The 20,852-nt window shown below is 33.5% G+C and overlaps 1 protein-coding gene across 1 annotated transcript; it reads right to left on the bottom strand.

Annotated features, from left to right (window-relative positions):
* Positions 1-2,409: 2,409 nt before the first annotated feature.
* On the bottom strand, positions 2,410-7,077 carry LOC120135543. Its single transcript, XM_039151817.1, has 7 exons — positions 6,996-7,077; positions 6,366-6,497; positions 4,671-4,819; positions 4,378-4,464; positions 4,056-4,214; positions 2,922-3,011; positions 2,410-2,507 (listed from the first exon to the last, which is right to left on the bottom strand). The coding sequence occupies exons 2-7, from the start codon at positions 6,475-6,477 to the stop codon at positions 2,490-2,492; spliced, it is 615 nt and encodes a 204-aa protein (XP_039007748.1). The 5' UTR covers positions 6,478-6,497; positions 6,996-7,077; the 3' UTR covers positions 2,410-2,489.
* Positions 7,078-20,852: the final 13,775 nt, after the last annotated feature.

Raw genomic sequence — 20,852 nt, 5'->3', positions numbered from 1 at the left:
GCACTGAGACAATAGCAGTCCGTGGTGGTTTTTTTTATTCTTCTAAGAAATATACTTCTAAAGGTGCTATCGTTTACATTTACACTTGAAATTTGGAAGATTAATTATTCATTTCTGTGTTCCCTTTTTCAGTGTGCATGGGCTTGCTCACTACGTATCGGTTCGACTAATTTAGATGCACTTTCAGTGTGCAGTCACCAGTTCTTGTAAATAGAGGATGGGTTCCACGCAGCTGGAGGGACAAATCTTTTGAAGTTCCACATGTTGGGGAGAAGTCTTCTGGTATGGATGCTGTTCCTGCCCAACAGAATGAACAAAGACGGCTGCGAATGTTTCGGTCTAAGAACCAAAAAGCTGTGGAAGTTACCAATGACACATCTCCTAATTTCTTGGTTGATACCAATGGCAGTCTGTGGAAGTTACTGGAGTTGTCCGGGGGAGAGAGAAGCCAAGCATATTTGTTCCTGCAAATGGTCCAAATTCCGGACAGTGGTTCTATGTTGACGTTCCTGCAATTGCGGTTGCTTGTGGGCTTCCAATGGAGACTCTTTTAATAAGACATCGATGAAAATGTTGATCCGAGCAGCCCTTATCCCGTTCCGAAGGATGTCAATGCCTTGATTCTCAGTTCAGTTCTGCCTCAAGATCATCTAAATTATACATTGACATGTATGAGTCACTATATTATATGATCCAAATATTTTGTCCCTGCAGATATAGTTCCTTTGCTAGAGTATTTGCTGATATTTTTTTAGGGTAAACTACACATTTAGCACCTAAACTATTTTTGTACCTAAACTTTCAATTTCTTCAAAATCATGCCTACTGTTTAGCTTTTGTTTCATTTTAGTACCCCCGCTCTTAACTCGTTTAATAAACTATCAATTTTGGTCCTTTTTAGTACCTAAACTTTCAATTTTTTTCAAAAACTAGATGTTCGATTTTGAATATGGGTACTAAAATGAAAAGAAACTAAAGTTTAGGTATGATTTTGAAAATAATTGAAAGTTTAGGTACTAAAACGGATACAAAATGATAATTCAGGTACTAAAAGCATAATTTACTCTCTTTTTTATTTTCTTGTGATTGCATTGAAGGAGCGCAAACAGTTTATCTTTTCATTTAAAGGGAAAAATGCTAAGGTAATGCATAAAATACTTTATTTCTAATTAGAGAATTTAAATTATGAATACATTATATGAAACTGAATAAAACTATTTAAATTTCTTGCTGAAAAGTCTAGAGTTATGTTAATTAATTATTATATAATCATTTTTATATTTCTGTTGCGAAATAAAATTTTGTACCAATTAAATTTAGCAACTTCTGGGCAAAGACTGCCTCTTCTTTTGGAAATCAAAAGGAAGTGATGCCTGTTGTTTTGCTACATCATAATTCTGTCTTCAGTCATCAGTGACTACTAGCTTCTCATTTTGTAACCCTATCTGTGTCTGGTACCCTTAAGCTGAGCCTGATGATAATATAGAAAAACAATATATTGCAAAACAAAATTCTGCAATTTGGACAGCCAAGTAGTCTTAGAACATTCTTGAAAGATGAAAAGCGAGTTACCTGCTTCCTGATTAATAATCCGTAGTATGACTGTATGAGGAGGATCTGAATATCTTGGGGAGTCTCAGGTTTATTTCCTTGAGCTACTTGGCAAATTAACATCTTGTAGAAATGAGCATAATAGTTGCATTTGGGTTGAGAATCAGTTATTCATCAAGGATTTTTATACACACGCGGCCGTTGTTGCAGTTTTGAACTGAGAAGAGCCTATCGAAGCTTAACTGATTGTATGTAAAATCTTGTGTATTCAAGATTCGGCATAGCTGAAATACGTATCTTTACCAAAAATTCACTTCAAAAAATGTCTTATGATGGGACAGAATGATTCATATATCCTTCTACTTTCATCTGTTGAGATGTGTATATGGGTGCATGATGGGTTGTGGCAAGGAAGCATGCATGTATTATTTAGATTTCTGTATGCCTGTCTCTACACCTTTTGTTTTGAGCACATTCTTGCTATTGCTGGCTTTTTCTGAACTAAATCATGGTGTCACCGCAGCAGCTTATTAGTGAAAAGACAATAAAATAACAGATTTATCTCAGAATCTTCTTCCTCCAATCATACCCCTTACCTGGTATCTGTTTCCTTTTTCTGCAGGTATTCTTTGTCTGTGCAGTTACGTTTATGGCTTTCAAGATGCTTAAGCCAAAAAAATAGGAGAGATAGCAAGTATTATTCTAAGAGATATAATTTATTCCTGTGATAATTGTTCTGAAGTGCATTCAAGCATATTGATTGTAACATATTCTTAAACCCGAGTGACCTATGTATCGAAACAATAACTGTTTATTACATATTTATTTTTGTACTAGCTTTGCACTGGGGACCTCGGACAAGCAAATATAAGCACCGAATCTTCGAGAGACATTGCTGATTGCGAAACGGGCGGAGCCGTACAAAATAGCTAGGAAGGCTATTCCAATGGCACCTCCTGGTTTTTTATCAATGGAAAGAAACAGATGAGTTCTGCTATATTTTGTTTGCTTTAAACAAACCCTTAAAAGTTTGATATTTTCAAGTCTAGAAAGCAAGGAAAAGGTGACATAAAGAGAGGAAGAGGGAAGATTGATTAATGTTTGTGATGCAGTAGAGCTTATTTTTGTGTCAACTGTGTTTTGAGGTTCATTAACATTGAGAATGTGTTTGTTTATAGCATACAAAGGAAACATACTGGATCATGTATGTATCCCTTTTTCACTAATCAAGCATGTCAATTTACAGTGGCTTATGTCACATGCTGCCATGAGACATGCTTGGTAACAAAGATATACAAGTTCACACATTATCCAGCCTATCAAAATTAATAGTGGATACTAGAGTGTAAAGAGCTTCAGATTCAGTTAACCTGCTCTCCTCTTGCTTGCTGTCGCTTCTCTTCTTCAACTTGTTCAAGCAATGCTACCAGCTCTGCTTCTGTCAAACCTTCTAACCGTTTCTGCATAAAGAAGGGGGGGAAATCATATTTCTGACATGCATTACTTGCTGATTGGTATATGATCAGGAAATGATCCATTGTCTATTTTGTCATCTTCGGATAACCTCGACTATCTTACAGGTTGGCAGCAAATGCTGAACCCCTCTCATATTTTATCTCGATGACGGTTCTTAGGTGAAACACTGGTAATCCTACTAGTTTTGTGACTATGATGTGGAAACAGGATTCAAGAAAGGTCTCAAACCGATTATGCATAAACTCTAGTTTGCGACATTTTACATGCAATTTCATGGCATCGGCTTTAAGCAGACGCATTCTTCTTTAAACATTCTAAGGCAAATCTATCACACAAAGAAACTATTCTAGAATGATTGAATTTTACCATGTGGCCGTATTTTCGATTTTACCATGTCAAAAAAGCTAATAGTTCAACAACAAAATAAAGGGTATAGTACTAAAAAATATATTTTTAATGTTTGATTAAATAGTCATTTTGATTCATATTCTCTCTTTTTTTAGTTCTTTAGTCCTAATGTTTCATTTCGAGGCAAAATGTCCCTAGTTGAATTGAAACCATTAGTTGACTAATAGTCAACACTTATAGATGATGTGGTAGGCCTTATGTGCCTAACATGCTGACATGTCACATGTCATGTGTCCAAAGTGTTGCCATGATACATGTTCAAAGTGATTATGCGGCATTATCACATGTTCAAAGTGATGGCGTGATATTGCCACATCATCACTCCAGACACAGAAAACTTGCCACGTCAACAACAAACTTTGACCATTAATCAATTAACGATTTTCATCCAACGGGAGCATTTTATCTCAAATGAAACGTTGGGGCAAAGTGTTTTAAAAAAAAGAATAGATACCAAAGTGGCTATTTTGTCAAGCATTAAGGATAAATTTTGACATTATACCTAAAGAAAAATATCTTCTTTGTTGCATATTAGGGGCAAAGGGGTGTGGCAAACGATAGTGCACCAATTTGGAAGATATAACTAAAAATTGGAAGGAGAAAAGTGTAGAAACAAAAACCTCCATGACTTTGACTTCATAGTCACGTAATTGTTGAGCGTATGTCATTTCCTTGTTTGATACTCTAAAGATGTATGTTGAAATCCATCCAACTGTGAGACCCAAAACCATTACCAACTGAACTACATTTCCTGCTTGTAAAGGATCAACTCCCACAAACTGCACCATCATCATGAGGTCATGAAGATTCTTAATTGAAAAAAATGTTCATCGATGCTTACTCATAATTCACAAGGTATCGAACCGGTGCTACCAAGAATATAGAATAAAAGAAGCAAGCATGTAAAGGGGAAAAACATAGCCAAAGTTGTTGGCAAAATACCTCCAATCCACTTTTCAACCCAAATCCAATGGCAGTGACTCCAAGACCAATCAATAGAACATCCTTCCTTGTGTACCCGAACGGCGTCTGAACAAGAACAAGCAAGATATTACTTCAGTAACGATGTCGACAAGATCAACTCATGATGAAAGTCGACTGTACTTGTGGAACTGCCAATTAGATTTCATTCTGCAAGAATATGTATTTTGAAGAATCTAGAGGTAAATTATGGATGCATAATACATAAAACGATATCTATTTCAGCCCATTTATCAGCAATATGAAGCGCATGCCTTAGTTTGATCTTTACTATCATTGGATTCTGTGGAACTGCTACATCTGGGAGCAATGGCGACCAGTTTCTTTGACCTTGTGTTGTTCAACTCATTTTGCAGAAAGAGAGATGCTTCTTTTTTATACAAGATCTGAGGCACAGCAGTACCTAAGCAATGCAACCAAAAATAACTGCAATCAGATACATCATTATAAGGTGTTTTTTGTCTTCTATATTTATACCAAAGAATTTTCATTGACATTGAAAAGACTCTAGAAAATAAAGGGAACTTCTTGTGTTCCTAAAAAATGATCACCACTAAAATGATTCCTATTGCTTTACCAAATGTTTCATATGGAAAAGAAAAAGAATGAACAAATTAAATTTTCTTCAAGCCATAATAGTATTATAGTATTGGCAAAAAAGAAAATGCCATGCACACACACACACACATGTACACACATATACATATATACGCATATGTATTACTACTGAAAAGTTAAACTTGTGAATAGCACTTCACAATAGCATAAATCCATTAACTTTACAAAGGTAAGGAAAAAAGAAAGAAAGAAATAAGGAAGTATCAAAGCATGCATGTAAACACAATGGAAGAACAAATACTTCGGCATTGATACATCAAAAGGATGGATAGAGGTTGGGGGAAAGTACCCAAAAAATGATTCTTGCCAGTGCTTGGTATGAAAGAAAAATTGAGGAAAGAAAATAGGAAAGATAGGCATTTTCTTTCTCATTCGTAGGATCAAATCATTTCAAATGGAAAGATTAATAGAAATGACATGGAAAAGATGTTACTCAAATGTATTTGTTTACAACATCATCCATGGTTTATAGCATTTGCTTTGTTATCTGAACTTACTAATGGCATAAGACATTTTCTTTTACCAAATTATTCTAAATTGGAAAGATTATGGGGAAAAAAGGAAAAGATGTTATTCAAAGTGTGTGTTTACAACATCGTTCATGGGTTTTTTAGATTTTACTTTTTAACTTACTAATGTTGTACTGTAATACATGTTGAGCATGCTTGGTGGGAAAAAAGAGTCCAAGGAAATAACATAAGAAAATAGATTATTTTATGTCTTAATATAGACAAAAAAATACAAATCATTCCAAGTTGAAATGATTAGAGAAGAGAAAATAAAAGAAATGTAAGCTAAGTGTGCATATCTATAGGATTATCCATCAGTTTTTAATGGACTATGTTTATTTAATTTACAATAGGTGTAATGAGAAAATACTATATTTTTTGTTTTTCTTCCATCTTCGTGTTTCTTACAAATCAACCAATGGAAAGAAAAATATATATAATTTTTCCTCCTTTTTTCACTTTTCTCTAGTTTTTCATATTACATATCTTCATTCCGCCCTACAAATCATGCTCAATACATTCTCAGTCATTAGTTGGGTCCAGAAAATTCAAAACAAATGACTTAATATGTCATTAACTAACAGGACCCTAATTCACCACTCTCAAGCTTATTGAATACATAAAATTCCAGATGCTTTATGGCAAATCCCCGATAATAAATTTAAATGAAGTTATACCTTCAAAAAAGTTCAAATTCTCATACAATTTAGATATTTTCTTTGTATTTTTTTATTGATAATCAGTTTTTGAGCACCTAAAATTTTATAAGCTTGGCCCCTAGCATAAAATCATGCGTTCATCCGGGGAATCAAAATGACTTACCTCGCATGAAAGAAGCATTAGCCGATATCCTTGATGGTTGCAATAAAGGAAAACCCGAAATGCCTGGAAAAGAAATAGGGTGATTTGGGTGAATATGCAGAAGAGAAGGCATCTCCACAGTATTTCCTTTTCCTGAGGAAAAAAAGGAAGATAAAATAAGTTATTTCCTTTGAACACAAAATGCTTCATTCTAACCTTCAAAAAAAAAAAAAAAGCTTCAATCTAGCCACGAAACATGAACTACCATCTCTTTTTCTTCCACTTGCAGATTCTAACAAAATAATTTCTAATCAACTGATAAAATTTCAACAACTAACAAAATAATCTTAAAGTTCCAAAAATGGTGGTAACTGTTTCCAAAAAGTGATTTTCTACAATCTATAAGATATTTAGAAAATTAACAAGCTTCAGGGCTGGAGGACTACCATTTTACTCAAGTGCTGTAAAGATTATAGTAAATGCCTACCAAATAATTGCCTAACTAGATGAAAAGAAAATATCAATAAAATTGTCACCTCAAAACTGATTTCAATGATGAATATACTTATATAATCTGTTAGAGATGGGGAAATTGTTGATTATCTGTTTGTATATCAAGAAAAGAAAAGAAAAAGGAAGAAAGAAAAATACCCAGAAGCAGGTAAGCCTTGAGGGAAAGCTGGCCGGCAGCTATGTTTTCAGTATGAAGCAGAAGAGGAGATTGCGTGGCGGAATTAAGTTTCAGTTGTGTTTAGATAGAGTGGTGTGGCCTTTTAGATATTATTGACAAAACCATGGGGTAAGATGGTCACAAAGGTTAAAATAGTGAGGGTATAAAAGAGAAGACTGACACAATACTGATTTTTATTAACTGAAGACAATAGGACGTGAGTTTTTTTTAGAAGGACGTGAGTTTTTTTTATATTCAAATTCAATATTTAGATAAGTCAACCGTTTGTTTTATTTTATTTTATCAAATATCTTTGATAACTTTCGTATTTATATCATATTTTCATGATATTTTATCTAAGTTATTGTATAATTATATGATTTCACACCTTACTTTTACTCATACTATATATAATATATTTTTGGTAAACTAAAAGTTTTAAAATGATCATTTGATTATTCGTATAATCTAAACTCATCATTTTCTATTAAAAATTGACGATCGTCTGAACTGAACATTAATTATTGATTGAGGTATTATAAAATTACATTTTAATGATGTCTACTAGCATCATCGTTGCTTTCAAGCACTGACTTGATGATATAATGTTTCAAGTAGTGGCTCGATGACATAATGTAAATAAAAAGTCAATCCATATAAAACTCTAACGATTTTGGAATCATATTTTATTATATCTCAACCAAAGTCCAACTTAGAAGATCTTTTGTAACTTTTAATAGTATGAGACTCAACAAATCAACATCATATGGTTGAAAATCATTTTGTAACTTTTAATAAGGATTTTCAAAATAACAAAACTCGATGGATCCTGACCCGACCCAATCCTATAGGGCGATTTTTATTTTTTGAAAATTTCGGGGCTCGAGACGAGACGAGTTATATAGTATATAAATTATGGGTAGGGCATGGCAAGGTTTAAGGTGAAAAATTACCAACCCGACCAAGTTAATTTATACTTATATATATATATAATATTTTAAAAAATTTCATTTTATATTATTAAAATATATTATTTAATTGTTAAAAATATAAAAATTACTATAAAATATATTATTTTTAATATTTTAAAATATAATAAATAATTATAAATATATTATTATAAAATATATTATTTTAATTATTTTAAATATTAATATATATGATTGGGTCAGTTGGGGTTTTAGTCTAAAAATCAATGTGGGTTCGAGATGTGAAAAATCTTAAAATTCATCGAGGGTGGGTGGGATCGAGTATAAGATAAATATTTTTGAGTCGAGGTCGGGGCAGTCAAAAAATCGAGCCTCCCCGCTCCGTGCCCACCCCTATCTTTTAATAGTTGGATGACTAAATAAAGTAACATCCTAGAGGACTATTTGAATATTTTACCCTATATTTTTATGAGTAAATTACACGCTTACTAACTGAACTTTATTCTCTCATATTTCACTCATCGTACTTTTAATTTTTTCAATTTGCTCACTGAACTTTATACATTAAACTTTTTTGGTCACTCAGCCATTAACTTTTTAACGATGTTATGACGTGGAATAAATATATATTTTTAATTATTAAAAAAAAATAATTAAAATCTCCCCCGCGTTTTTTTTTCTTCCTCTTCTCCTCATTATCTATTTTCTCTTTATTTTTCTCCCCAACTTGACCACACCCTAATTCCGTCCACCATATCGACAGTCGTTCTAACCACCGTTAGTCACTGTCATCTTAGGTCAATGAAAGTTTAATATGAAAAAACCCCAAAATTCATAGATCTAACGTTGATATCATGTTAATAAAAAAACATTGATATCACTCATCTTCCCATTATTTCTATTTGCCCATTTCTTATTTGTTTATATAATCTAATATTTCACTCTCAAACGAGGACCGAGGGTTGGGGTTGTGTTTATTCTCAAGGAGGATTTGAGTATTTGGGTTGATCATTTGGTTTACAATCAATGGCGAGGGTTATCGTAAGCCCAATGGAAACGGTTAGGGACAGAGCCATTATTTTAGTTCAAGGGGAAAAATATAATTAACAATAGAAAATGGGGGAATCCAAATGAACCAAAATTTAAAGCCTAAATAGGTAATTATCTTATATTTTTAATGGTAAAAAAATTGGGGGAGGGGCAGTGCCCCCCAGGGCTACATGGCTATGTCATTGGAAAGGGTTGTTCTTCGTGGATGTTATTGCAACGGCCTTTCGAGTGGTCCTTGGTTCACATTTCGACTTGGAATCGTATGATGAAGTCGTCACCGATCATTTTTGAATCATATAGATCGGGCACATACGTACCATTTACTAAGTTTGCGTTTCACCAGAGAATTATTAGATTCAGAAGTCGATTATCGAAGAAGGATAAGCACCCCCGTATTTTCCTTTTGGTACCACACGATTACCCGGTTGCCTTAATTGTGAAAATTAAAATTTAAATAAAATAACTGATATGAATTTACTTACCTTTAAGTTAATTTTGAGACTTTAAGAAAAGGAAAGAGTTAATAAAAAAAAATAAAAAAAAACAATGCAAAATAAAAAAAGTCAATGTATCAAAATATAATAATATAAAGTAAAATAAGGAATGATTAAATTGAATAAAATTGAAACTCAAGGGTAAAATTATAAACGGTGACCAAAATGAATTACGCTTCAAAGTTGGGAGGACTGCAAAATTAATTTAAGAAAGTGCTAATTGCATTTTAATCCCTCGTATATAAATGCCTTGTGTCATTTTTCTCAAAGCCAAGCCTTTCATCTCTAAAAAATCTCTCAACCAATTTCCTAATCCGATCACCTCATCAGTGGCGCCACTCTGGCCATCACCCACGGTGCCGAATACCCTACTCACATCATCCTGAGCACGAACCAAAGCCCCAATCGAACATGCAACGATTACCGTGTCCCATATATGACGAAAAAGGCTATGTGTCTCCCTTCTTCAACGATGTCTCTTCATTTCTAGGTGGTGTTTCCAAGCTAGGTTCTTTTTTTGTGTATTTTTATGGTCTTTGAATGAAAACTTTATTCTTTTCTCTTTCTCCAGGGTTTATATAGGGTTTATGATACTTTTAACTAAAACCCCATCACTATTGTGACTCAGGGATTTATTTCCCTCTCTTTGCATCTGTTTACTATGACCAATGATTTGTTTCCTCTTATTGGTTTGATTTGAGTCATCTCCCTTTCTTGCATATTTGTGCTTCATTTGATTTTGGGTTGATTTGATTATATCTTGTGTGCACAAAGGAAATTGCTTCCTTAATTCTTGGTCAATCTTTTGATTTATTTTTTCCTGATTTGGTGTTAGCTGTTATTGAAGGAATTTGTTTCATTTTTCACTGATTTGGTTTGAAAAACATGCTTGGAAATCTAGGATTGGCTCATTGTTTGGGCGTGTGTAGTATTTTCATCGGCGCATGAAGACCACGCGCATATCTATGTGCTATCAATGACTCTTGATATCTTCTGGTGTATTTGAAGTGTTATGTTATTTTCATCTGGCTGTTGGATTGGTTGTAGATCCAACGACCCTTTATGTGTGGTTCTGGCTTTATAATGTTTAGGGTTTTATAACCCTAATTTACTTTCATCTCAACCGTTGATTGCCTCCTGATCATGTGTCCTCATCTATAACTTAATGATGAAACCCTAGGGTATTGGGTCAGACACCCTAGGTTCTCGGGTTTGGGCTTGGAAGGCCTGTTTTGTAATTCCATGTGTTGGACTGCTTGGCTTGTCATTGATCTCGGTTTACTGATTCTGGCTTATCGGGTTTGGGACTGTTTCTTGGATTCTTGGACCGTGACCCTTACTGCATTGGATTTCCCAAATTATGAACCTGAAAAATAAAGTGAAAGTAAAAATTAATACTACTACTAATAATGATATAATAATAATAATATATTAAATATAAATTTTAAAAAACTAAACATTTATTTTATAATATACTATATATAAATGTTTTAAAAACTATATGTTTTTTGAAAAAATGTATAATATATTATATTTTTTAAAAACAATATGTTTTTAATATATATATATATATTATACACGTTTTCAACAACTATATTTTCAAAAACTATTTATATTATATATATTTATTTTCTACAACTATATATATTACATATTATAAATAATATATAGTATAAATATAAAATCCCTTGGAACAACTCCAGACGAAAATAGTGTCTACAATTGTCCCTCTTTATCCATTATCGTGTAACGACAATAGGGCAAAGATAAAAAGACACGAGTTTTCATCTGATTTTCAATATAAAATGGATCTCAGACGCAAGTTACTCTTCTAATGTTAAGTCATTCAACCTTTCTTTGGGGGTCGGGTTAAATTTATGCAAATAAACTTTTCTTGAATTATAGGATTGATTAAAGTGTGATGGTTTCATCTATGGACTAGTTCCTCGTTGTTAGACTGCAGCTGATCTTAAAATCTTGATCGAAAGATAGTTCTTTTCGTTAACATGACGACTAATGTGTTTTTGAGTTGAAAAGGTTTTGGTTGACTTGAACTCTGTCGGAATCTGGGCTGGGAGGAGTTCCTCATTGTTACTATACAATCAATGTGCTTTCGAGCTGAATGGAGTCGAACTTGAAAGCTTTAATCCTTGGTCTTTTTCTTGACCTAAAGACCTCGGTTTGATGCTTGACCAAAAGTAGTTCATCTCCACGACCATGCGGTTGGTGTACTCTTGAGCTGAATGAAATTGAATTTGAAAGCTTTGGTTTTCTTCTCGAATTAAAGACCTTGACTTAATATTTGACCGAAAGATAATTCCTTGCTGTTACCACAATATACTCTTCAAGTTGAGTAGAATCGAACGTAAGAGCTTTTGTTTGACGGATAACTCTCATTTCTTGAGCTATGTCAAATTGGTTTGGGCCTTCTTCTAAACTTGAAGACATTTTTTTCGGTTTTGACCGGGAAGTAGTTCATCGTTGTTATCGCACGATCATTGTGTCATCAAGCAAGTGAAATTGAACTCGAAGCTTTTTCTCAACAAATATATCTTATTGCTTTAAGTTATGTCGAATTTTGATTGGGAAGTGGTTCTTTGTTTCCAAATCGAATTCAACCTTGGTATTCTTCTTGGCTTAAAGACCTCTGTTTAAAATTTAACCAGAAGGTAGTTCCTCGCTACTATCATGTGGTTGATATGCCCTAGTGCTGAATAAAATCGAACTCGAAAGCTTTCATTGACATATAACCCTTATCGCCTTGAACTATGTTATGAAAGGTTCCTCCAAGTGAAGGATGACTCCCCTTCACGGGTCTAAGTCGAACAAGATGACTTATCTTCGTGGTTTAAGCCAATCTTGGTTCTTTGGATGACTCACCTTTGTGGGAAAGCCAATTAAGATGGCCAGAAAGTAGTTCCTTATTGCTACCTTGTGGTTGATGCGTTATCAAGCTAAATGGAACCAACTCGAACGTTTTGGTTGACAACTAGCTCTTATCGACTTAAGCTATGTTGTTGATGATTCCTCCAAGTGAAGGATGACTCCCCTTCACAGGTCTAAGTTGAACAATATGACTCCCTTCATGGTTTAAGCCAATCTTGATTCTTTGGATGACTCCCATTTGCGGGAAAGCCAAATAAGATATTCTTCAGGTGGTTCCGTTTCGTGGGTTTAAACCAGGTGAGAAGACTCTCTTCGTGGGTCTAAGTCAGTCTTGGATGATTAAAGTGTAATTTCATTCGTTGTGAAGTTGAAATTGACTTGAACAATCTGTAAATTTGTATATATATGTGTATGTGTGTATGTGATGCCATAAATATAATGTCCTAAAGTATGCCTAAAAACAAATGTATCATTATCGACATTCTCATTTTCGAATAGTAGTCTTGATCTCTTCTCATGTTTCTTAGAGCTGATTTTGCCTTTGCACTGACGACTTCATGAAAAAATATATGATTTTGCACATTTTCCCACTCAATACGGTGATCTTGTACTATTGATGGAAATTTAATCCTGTGATTCTTGAATGCTCCTTTGGTTCTGGTTTAGTCGAGTGAGTAAAGCTCTCATACATTCATGATCAACTACTAGAACTGGTTGAATCATCATCGTAGTTGACACATCAATATAAAATTATTTGTCATGGAAGAAGGACAAATAAGAAGACACCCTATTTATAAGCATGTTATCTTAGAATTACATTAAGCACCCTCAGTGCTTCTTGTAAGTTCTCAAACTCCTATCCTCGCAAGCATTTTGAATTGTTTTTATGGGAATCTTGTCAACAAAACTTATCTCCACTTTAAAGGTCTTTGACCTATAAGAGTGTCTTGCCCTCTTTTTTTGAGCTTATTTGAGCTATCATTACCATCATAGCTTATTCCTATTGTTTCTGTTCGACATAACATCCTCAAGTATAACAGTAAACTTATGCTTCAAGAGGGATCCGATAGTGAACAAAATTCTCATCATCACAGGCAAAACTCTTTCCAGCCAACTCCTTGCTCTAGTCTCTTGCACCTTATTGGATTACCTTCTTTAGGTTTGACTTTGATTAGGAAGTACATCAGGAGGCGGGAAAAGATAGGGATTCTGGAGATGCCCCATATCATTCCAAGTTCTTCAATTGATTTTTGAGAGAATATGTCTTATTTGAAAAATGCCTTGAAAAGTTTGATGTAAAAAATGATGTCAAAGTAATTGAAACAGAATATCAGTTCACTAAATATCAAATAAATAAATAACAAATGTTGATTTCAAAAATTATAGCCCTTTGATAAGTGTCAAGATCCATGGGTGATTTGGGAAGGCAATTTAATTTGGTTTGGTTTCATAATGATTTCATGGTTTTTATCATCAGAATTTCATGTTGTTTGGGGTACCCCACAATCCTGGCACGACTTTCAAATAGGATGGAGACAAAATAACGCAATTGGTACATTTCAATATTAAACTTTTTAGAGAGCATCTCTTGTTTCAGTTTTCAAAATCTTCTATTTGTTCAAGTTTCATAACTCCTTAAGCAAAGATAGCGAATAAATATCAATCTAAAAGCAAAATCCCTAAGTGCTTTTGTGTAGTCGATTATAACAGATGTTTTCTGACTCCCTTAGTCAACCCTCCATCATAACTCATTCTCAATTCACATTTATTTAGGCCTTACCTCATCCCGTTAAATTATATTGCGTTAACTTTTGATTTACTCACCTTTGCTTTTTCTAGAGATTCATCTCGACACATAGAGATTAGTGTCATGATATGAATGTAATCATATTCATAAAGTTAGGGCTATTGATATTGCCCATTACTTTAGCATAACACCCTTAATTAAAGGATTCAAGTGTCAAAATTCTTTTACTTGACAAACTCAAACAACTCACTTCATAAAGCTCGACATTAACTCCATAACTGCTTCAGACATTACCTCTGAAGATTAACAACTTATTACTTTCAGCGGAGTGCCCCCAACAATGTTAAAATTAATTTCCATTAGCACCACATTATTCCTTGTCTTTGATATTGATATTTTCTAAGCTCGTTAAGAAGAATATTTTATAGCCTGAGTGTCAGTGAATGTCAGTAAATCTCATCTTTAGAGCTCAATTTCCAAGAAACTATTGAGCTAAATTCATCTACTCCACCATTCCTCTTGTAAAGATTGCATATCATTAGCGAACGCCCTCAACAGATATGCATACTAATCAGCCTTACATTGTCATGTCTCAAAGATGCTCTATTTTGTGTGCTTCCTACTTACCTGAGTATCTAATAGTTTCATTTTGCGAGGGAAATATTTCTTTGTTTTTTTTGTTTTTGGGGGGTCAATGATGAATGAACCTTGTCTTTCTGGAATATGATATTGTCATATGTCAAAAGGCTATAACCTTGATGTGTAATTCAATATATTTGATATTCATTAAAAAATGTTTCATCGCTCATAGTCAAAGAAATACCATTTATTTAATAAAAGGACAAATTCAAACAAAACATATATTTTTTCAAGCATCATAACCTTATAGACAAATTGGACCTATTAACTTCTGTCATGATTAGAAATTTGCACCACGTTTGAGTCGTTGAACTGATGCAATTTGTGTTTCGAAGTCTTTGGAAGATCATCTTGAACGTGGATAACTTTGGACTGAGTACCCCAGGACGCCACCATGATATTCACACCTTGCGTTCTCATCATACCACCTAGGGTATGGTGGTTTTAAGAGATCCACTGGATAGGGCGATGCCATGTGTTGTCATAGAGTTGCTAAAACATCTTTTGATACGTCATCAAAATCGGGTCAATTTGCTTTGATGGTGCAGTTGACTTTTGTTATGAGACAGTAACATTGTTGACCTCTTATCTCTTGTTCCTTAAAGATGGTCTCTTATGGATTCATGTCCTTCAATCTTTCCTATTTGATAACCATCTATACTATTTTTTCAGCCATCAAGATGTTAGCGAATCTCCTATAAGTGATCGCAACCAAATGTTCGAAGAAGGGAGCTTTGAGAGTTTGTACGTAAAGTTTTCTCGTCTCATTTTCATCTAAGGCAGGATAAACTTGCACAACTACATAATTCCATCGATGTGCATATTGTTGGAATCTCTCATTGGTCTTCTTCTCCATTTCTTGCAACACCATTCGATCTAGTCTTATCTCATTCATATGTTTGTACTATTATAAGAATGATTTAGAAAGGTCCCTCTATGTTCTAATGTTAGATATGTTCAGCTGATTGTACTAATGAATAGTTGAACATGAAAACTCTCCTAGAACCAGTAGATCAAGAGTTGGTCATTTCCAACATACTCCGTCATCTTCGGCAAAACATGGTTATATAATCCGAGGGCCAACTGTTCCCATCAAAATTTTCAAAGTCTTAGACCTTGAACTTTGGCGGCAATATGAGATCTGGGACCAAGCTTAATTCTGAGGCATCGATCTCGTAGAAGTTTTCATCTTATCTGATAGCCTTCATCTAGTCTTACAACTGTATTATCTTTTCCTCTATTTTTCGAGACTTATCATCCTCATTGAAGTATGTGATGTAATTCTTGGGGATCATTGTCTAGGTTCGTTACTCCATCTTGCCCATTGTGATGGAAGAGTTGCATAATACCCATGCTAATTACCAACTTCGGTAGTGGTATTGTTGTTTCTTCAGCGGCTTCGTTTCTCGATATATTAGTTAAGTTCACCCCTATTAATCTCGTCATCAGTTGATCAATCAGAGTGTTCTGATTGCGACAATATAGTCCATAGTGGTCTTGAGATTATGACTCAACTTGTTTTCCAAATCCTGCTGCAGATTGGCAAAATTCTCTTCGATCTGCCTCATTCTAGATTCTATTTGTCTTGTCTTGAGTTGAGTGTTATACAAATGAGATGAATCCAATGTTTTTCCTTTGATGATTAAATGATACTTGTTAGTCGTCATGAATGCATAGTGTTAAGCTAATTGAACCAAAATGCAAAATGCATGATGAACTTGAGGCATTGATCCAAAAAGTGTCTGTCATGATAAAATAACATTCATTGGGACAAAATTTTCATCTAAAAAGAGGCTAGAAACATTTAAATGTGCGCTTTCTTGAACTTTTGGCAATCTCAACAAGTCTCCACATTTCATTGGTCATTGATTGGGTGTCATATCTTATTGCCCTAGGAGCTACCTAATGACCAATTCACTTTCGTTGGAACTATTCTCTATTGAGGTCCTCCATCGTAAAGGATTATCTGAAGCTTTCTCGCTTTTTGTGTCTATGATATTTTGAGTTCAATGTCTTGTGCCCTGTGGTGATGGTCTCCCTGTTTTCTGGATGTGTTATGGGTTCCAAAATTGTGATGATGCTCGAATTTTACTTGTTTATGGGGCGGATTTTTAAAATTTTGCTTACTCTCTTGCTCCAGTTTGCCCCATATCTTGCAACTTTCAAATGTCATTCTACTAACATGGTCATCTCATGGTCTTGTTCTCATGCCTCTGTGTTTTTGTCCTTTTGTATTATAACTCATTTGTCTAATAATGAAGATTATTCAGAGTTTGACAAACACTTTGGGATCAATACCTCGATACAATAATATAGATGGAAAAAAAGAAACAAGGTTAGTAAGGTAAAGTAATATTAAAAGTAAAACTACAATCATTCTACCCACATGATATCTACCACACATGCTTTCATTAATACCCGATTATGATTTCTAATCTCGCATACTTTTCGACAAAATAATCATAACCATATATCTCTAGTTCACTTGCTTTGAACGATAAAGTAAATGCAAGAGATAAAGAAACATATCTTAGTGTTTGTATGAGTTTAGGGGTAGACTCTAATTCTCGTACTGACATGGTTTGGGTTTTAAAAAGGGACCTCAATCCTCCTTGCTGGTGCCCCCTTAGGCCTGCAGATCCTCGATCTTAAACATCACATGCTCGAGGAGATATATTTTCATATGCCTGTATGAAGAATAAATTCCTACGAAGACATAAGGCATACAAATCTCGAAGGTTAGACTAGACATACAAGGAGAATAAATTCTCATGAAGACTTTATTTTCACCCCTACTTAAATGGGTTTAGAGCTTGAAATTGTTTTTCTTTTGAAAACCTGAAAACAATAAAAGAAAATATCAGTACAAATATTTATTTGAAAAAATAATCAAAAGTAAATAAAATGGACCGAAAATAAATTAAAATTAAAATTTACAATTTTTGCATAAGAAGACAATCGGTAACCAATTTTTGGTCTGACTCTCTTGTTTCCCCAGTAGAGTCTCAAGCTGTCTCAAAGCCCTTCAGGTGGTCCTGAGTTAGCGTTCGACATGGAATTATGTGATGGAGTCGTCACCGATCGTTTTCAAATAGGTATATCGAATATCTACTTACCATTTACTGAGTTGTGTTTCACCAGAGAATGATTGGATTCAGGAGTAAATTACAATCGGGGAAGAATGAGCACCCCCGCACTGCCCTTTTCGGTACCACTCAATTACTCGATTGCCTTAATTCTAAAAATTGAAAATTTAAAAAAAATAACTGATCCGAAATTACTTACCTTTAGGTTAATTTCGAGACTTTAAGAAAATGAAAGATTTAATAAAAAAATACTGCAAAATCCTCTAAAAACCTCTCAACCATTCTCCTAATTGGTCACCACCTTTGATGAGCAACCACCATCGTGGCACCATTTTAGCCACCACCCACGGTAGTTGAGACCTTATTTCTCACAAAAAATGCTACTCACATCATCCCAAGCACGAACCCAAGCCCCGATCGAACATGCAATGCTTACTGTGTCCTAGATCTAACGAAAAAGGCTTGGTGTATCCCTTCTCCGACAGTGCCTCTTCGTTTCTCGGTGGCGTTTCCAAGCTAAGTTCTCCCCTTTCTCTTTTTGTGTTGTTTTTTTTGTGGTTTTCGAATGAAAGCTTCATTATTTTCTCTTCTTGTAGAGTTTATATAGGTTCATGACACTCTCAACTAAAACCCCATCACCGCCATAACTCAGGGATTTATTTCCCTTTCTTTGCCTCGATTTGCTTTGACGATGATTTGTTTCATCTTGTTGGCTTGATTCTAAGTCATCTCCCTTTCTTGCATGTTTGTTCTTCTTTTGATTTTGGGTTGATTTGATTATGTCTTGTATGCACAAGGGAAATTGCTTCATTTAATTCAGGGTTAATATTTTGATTTGTTTCCCGATTTGGTGTTGGTTGTTATTGAAGGAATTTGTTTCTTTTTTCACTGATTTGGTTCGAAAACCTGCCTGGAAATATGGGATTGGCTCATTGTTTAGGCGCGTGTAGTATTTTCGTCGGCGTGTGGTTTCACGCGTCGATCTATGGGCTATCGATGACTCTTGATATCTTCTGGTGTATTCTGGAATGTTATGTGATTTTTATTGGCCTTGGATTTGTTGCAGATCCAACAACCCTTGATGTGCAACGCTGACTTTATAACTTTAGGTTTTATAACCCTAATTTTCTTTCGTCTCAACCATTGGTTGCCTCCTTATCATGTGGTCCTCATCTATATCGCCCAACTTAATGATGAAATCGTAGGGTGTTTGGCCAAACACCCTAGGTGCTGGGTTTGTATTTTGTAATTCCCTGTGTTGGACCACTTAGCTTGTCATCAATTCAGGTTTGTTGGTTCTGACTCATCAGGTTATGGCATGTTTCTTGGATTCTTGGACCTTGGCTCTTACTGGACTAGATTGACCAAATTATGGACCTGAAAAATAAAGTTAAAGTAAAAATTAATACTACTAATAATATTATAATAATATATGATATATATAATTTTTTTAAACTAAACATTTATTTTATAATATACTATATAAATGTTTTCAAAACTATATGTATTTTGAAAAAAATAATATAATATATTATATTTTTTAAAAACAATATGTTTTCAAATATATATATAAATTATACACGTTTTCAACAACTATATTTTCAAAAAGTATTTACATTATATATTTATTTTCTACAACTATATATATATACACATTACATATTATAAATACTATATAGTATAAATATAAAAGCCCTTAGTACAATTCTGGACGAAAATGAGTTTTTACAGATGCAGTTAAGGAAAAGAAAAAAAAGACGATAAAGAACAACCCTCAAGATCTAACTGATGCCTCTAAATCTGAGGTAAAAAAAGGCCTACAAGCAACTTGTCCTTTAGTATCACCCAAACATTTGCAAAGAAAGCAATTGCAGGATTTAGTTTCAAACATCAATGAAGCTTATGATATAGTGAAGAGTAAATTGAGAGTAGAATCAGTGGTGACAAAAATCTTGGGATGAAGAAATATATAAGACGACGAGGGGAATGGAGGAACTAGATTGGGATTTGTTGAAAGAGTTGGTGATTTGAGATTTGGGGTTTGTTAGAATTCGAGAATTTTATTTTATTTTTTAAAACTTTAAATTATATGTGGCATGTTTTATTATTAAAATAAATCACGTCATAACTCTGTTAATAAGAAAACAGTCGAGTGACAAAAAAATTTAATGTATAAAGTTCAGTGAATAAATTAAAAAATAAAAGTATAATGAGTGAAATAGAAAATAGAGCAAATTTCAGTGAGTAAGCGTATAATTTACCCATTTTATGTAATATCATATTTTAACTGTACTTGATTGATGTGATAAGGTTACATGCCCACTATAGTATCACTTAAATTTGTGGTGAGGGTTTGTTTTTGGACCCTAATAATTAAATTTACAATAAATTATTAAAATGGCCATTTAATTATGAAGTTGATGTCGATCTGATCACCGTACTTTTAAATTTGATAATATGACCATATAATTATTTAAATGATTTCAATCAAATCACATGTAGTTAAAATTTAATAAAGTAGATAATATGTAATAAATAAAAATAGTTAAATTGTATTTAATCATCATAACTTATACATTCTTTCAATTTGGACCTAATTTTAAATTAATTCAATAAATTTAATATTCCAATAAAATTATGACACGCATCATAACATAATTAGTTGATTATTTCTTAATTTAATTTATATTCAATTTAAATAAAATTTTCCTTCAATTAAATGATGATCGATGTCACCATTTATTGTAAGAAAAATAAATTAAAAAGTTGTAGAGGGGTTTAACCTTGGTCTCCATGATGGTAAGGTGTGTTGTTGCTACTGCACCAACAATCATATTTTGTTCAAACATTACAACATATGTTATTTATCTTGTATTATAATGAAAACAATAATAATAGAAGAAATCAAATTTTAATTTATTAGAGAATATATAAGCATAAAAACAATTGAAGTAACTTTAATTACTTGTTTATAAATAAATATATTTCATATATATTTAAAAATATA

The sequence above is a fragment of the Hibiscus syriacus genome, unplaced genomic scaffold, assembly GCF_006381635.1.
Source record: "Hibiscus syriacus cultivar Baekdansim isolate YM2019G1 unplaced genomic scaffold, ASM638163v2 tig00110610_pilon, whole genome shotgun sequence".
Lineage (NCBI taxonomy): Eukaryota > Viridiplantae > Streptophyta > Magnoliopsida > Malvales > Malvaceae > Hibiscus > Hibiscus syriacus.
This window is presented reverse-complemented; position numbering and strand designations above follow the sequence as displayed.

Coding starts and splice junctions, on each gene's coding strand:
- LOC120135543 (XM_039151817.1), bottom strand. CDS start 6,477: ATGCCTTCTCTTCTGCATATTCACCCAAATCACCCTATTTCTTTTCCA. Junction 4,465..4,670: donor ATAGTAAAGATCAAACTAAG/GCATGCGCTTCA, acceptor GTTCTTGTTCAG/ACGCCGTTCGGGTACACAAG. Junction 4,215..4,377: donor GGTTGAAAAGTGGATTGGAG/GTATTTTGCCAA, acceptor ATGATGGTGCAG/TTTGTGGGAGTTGATCCTTT.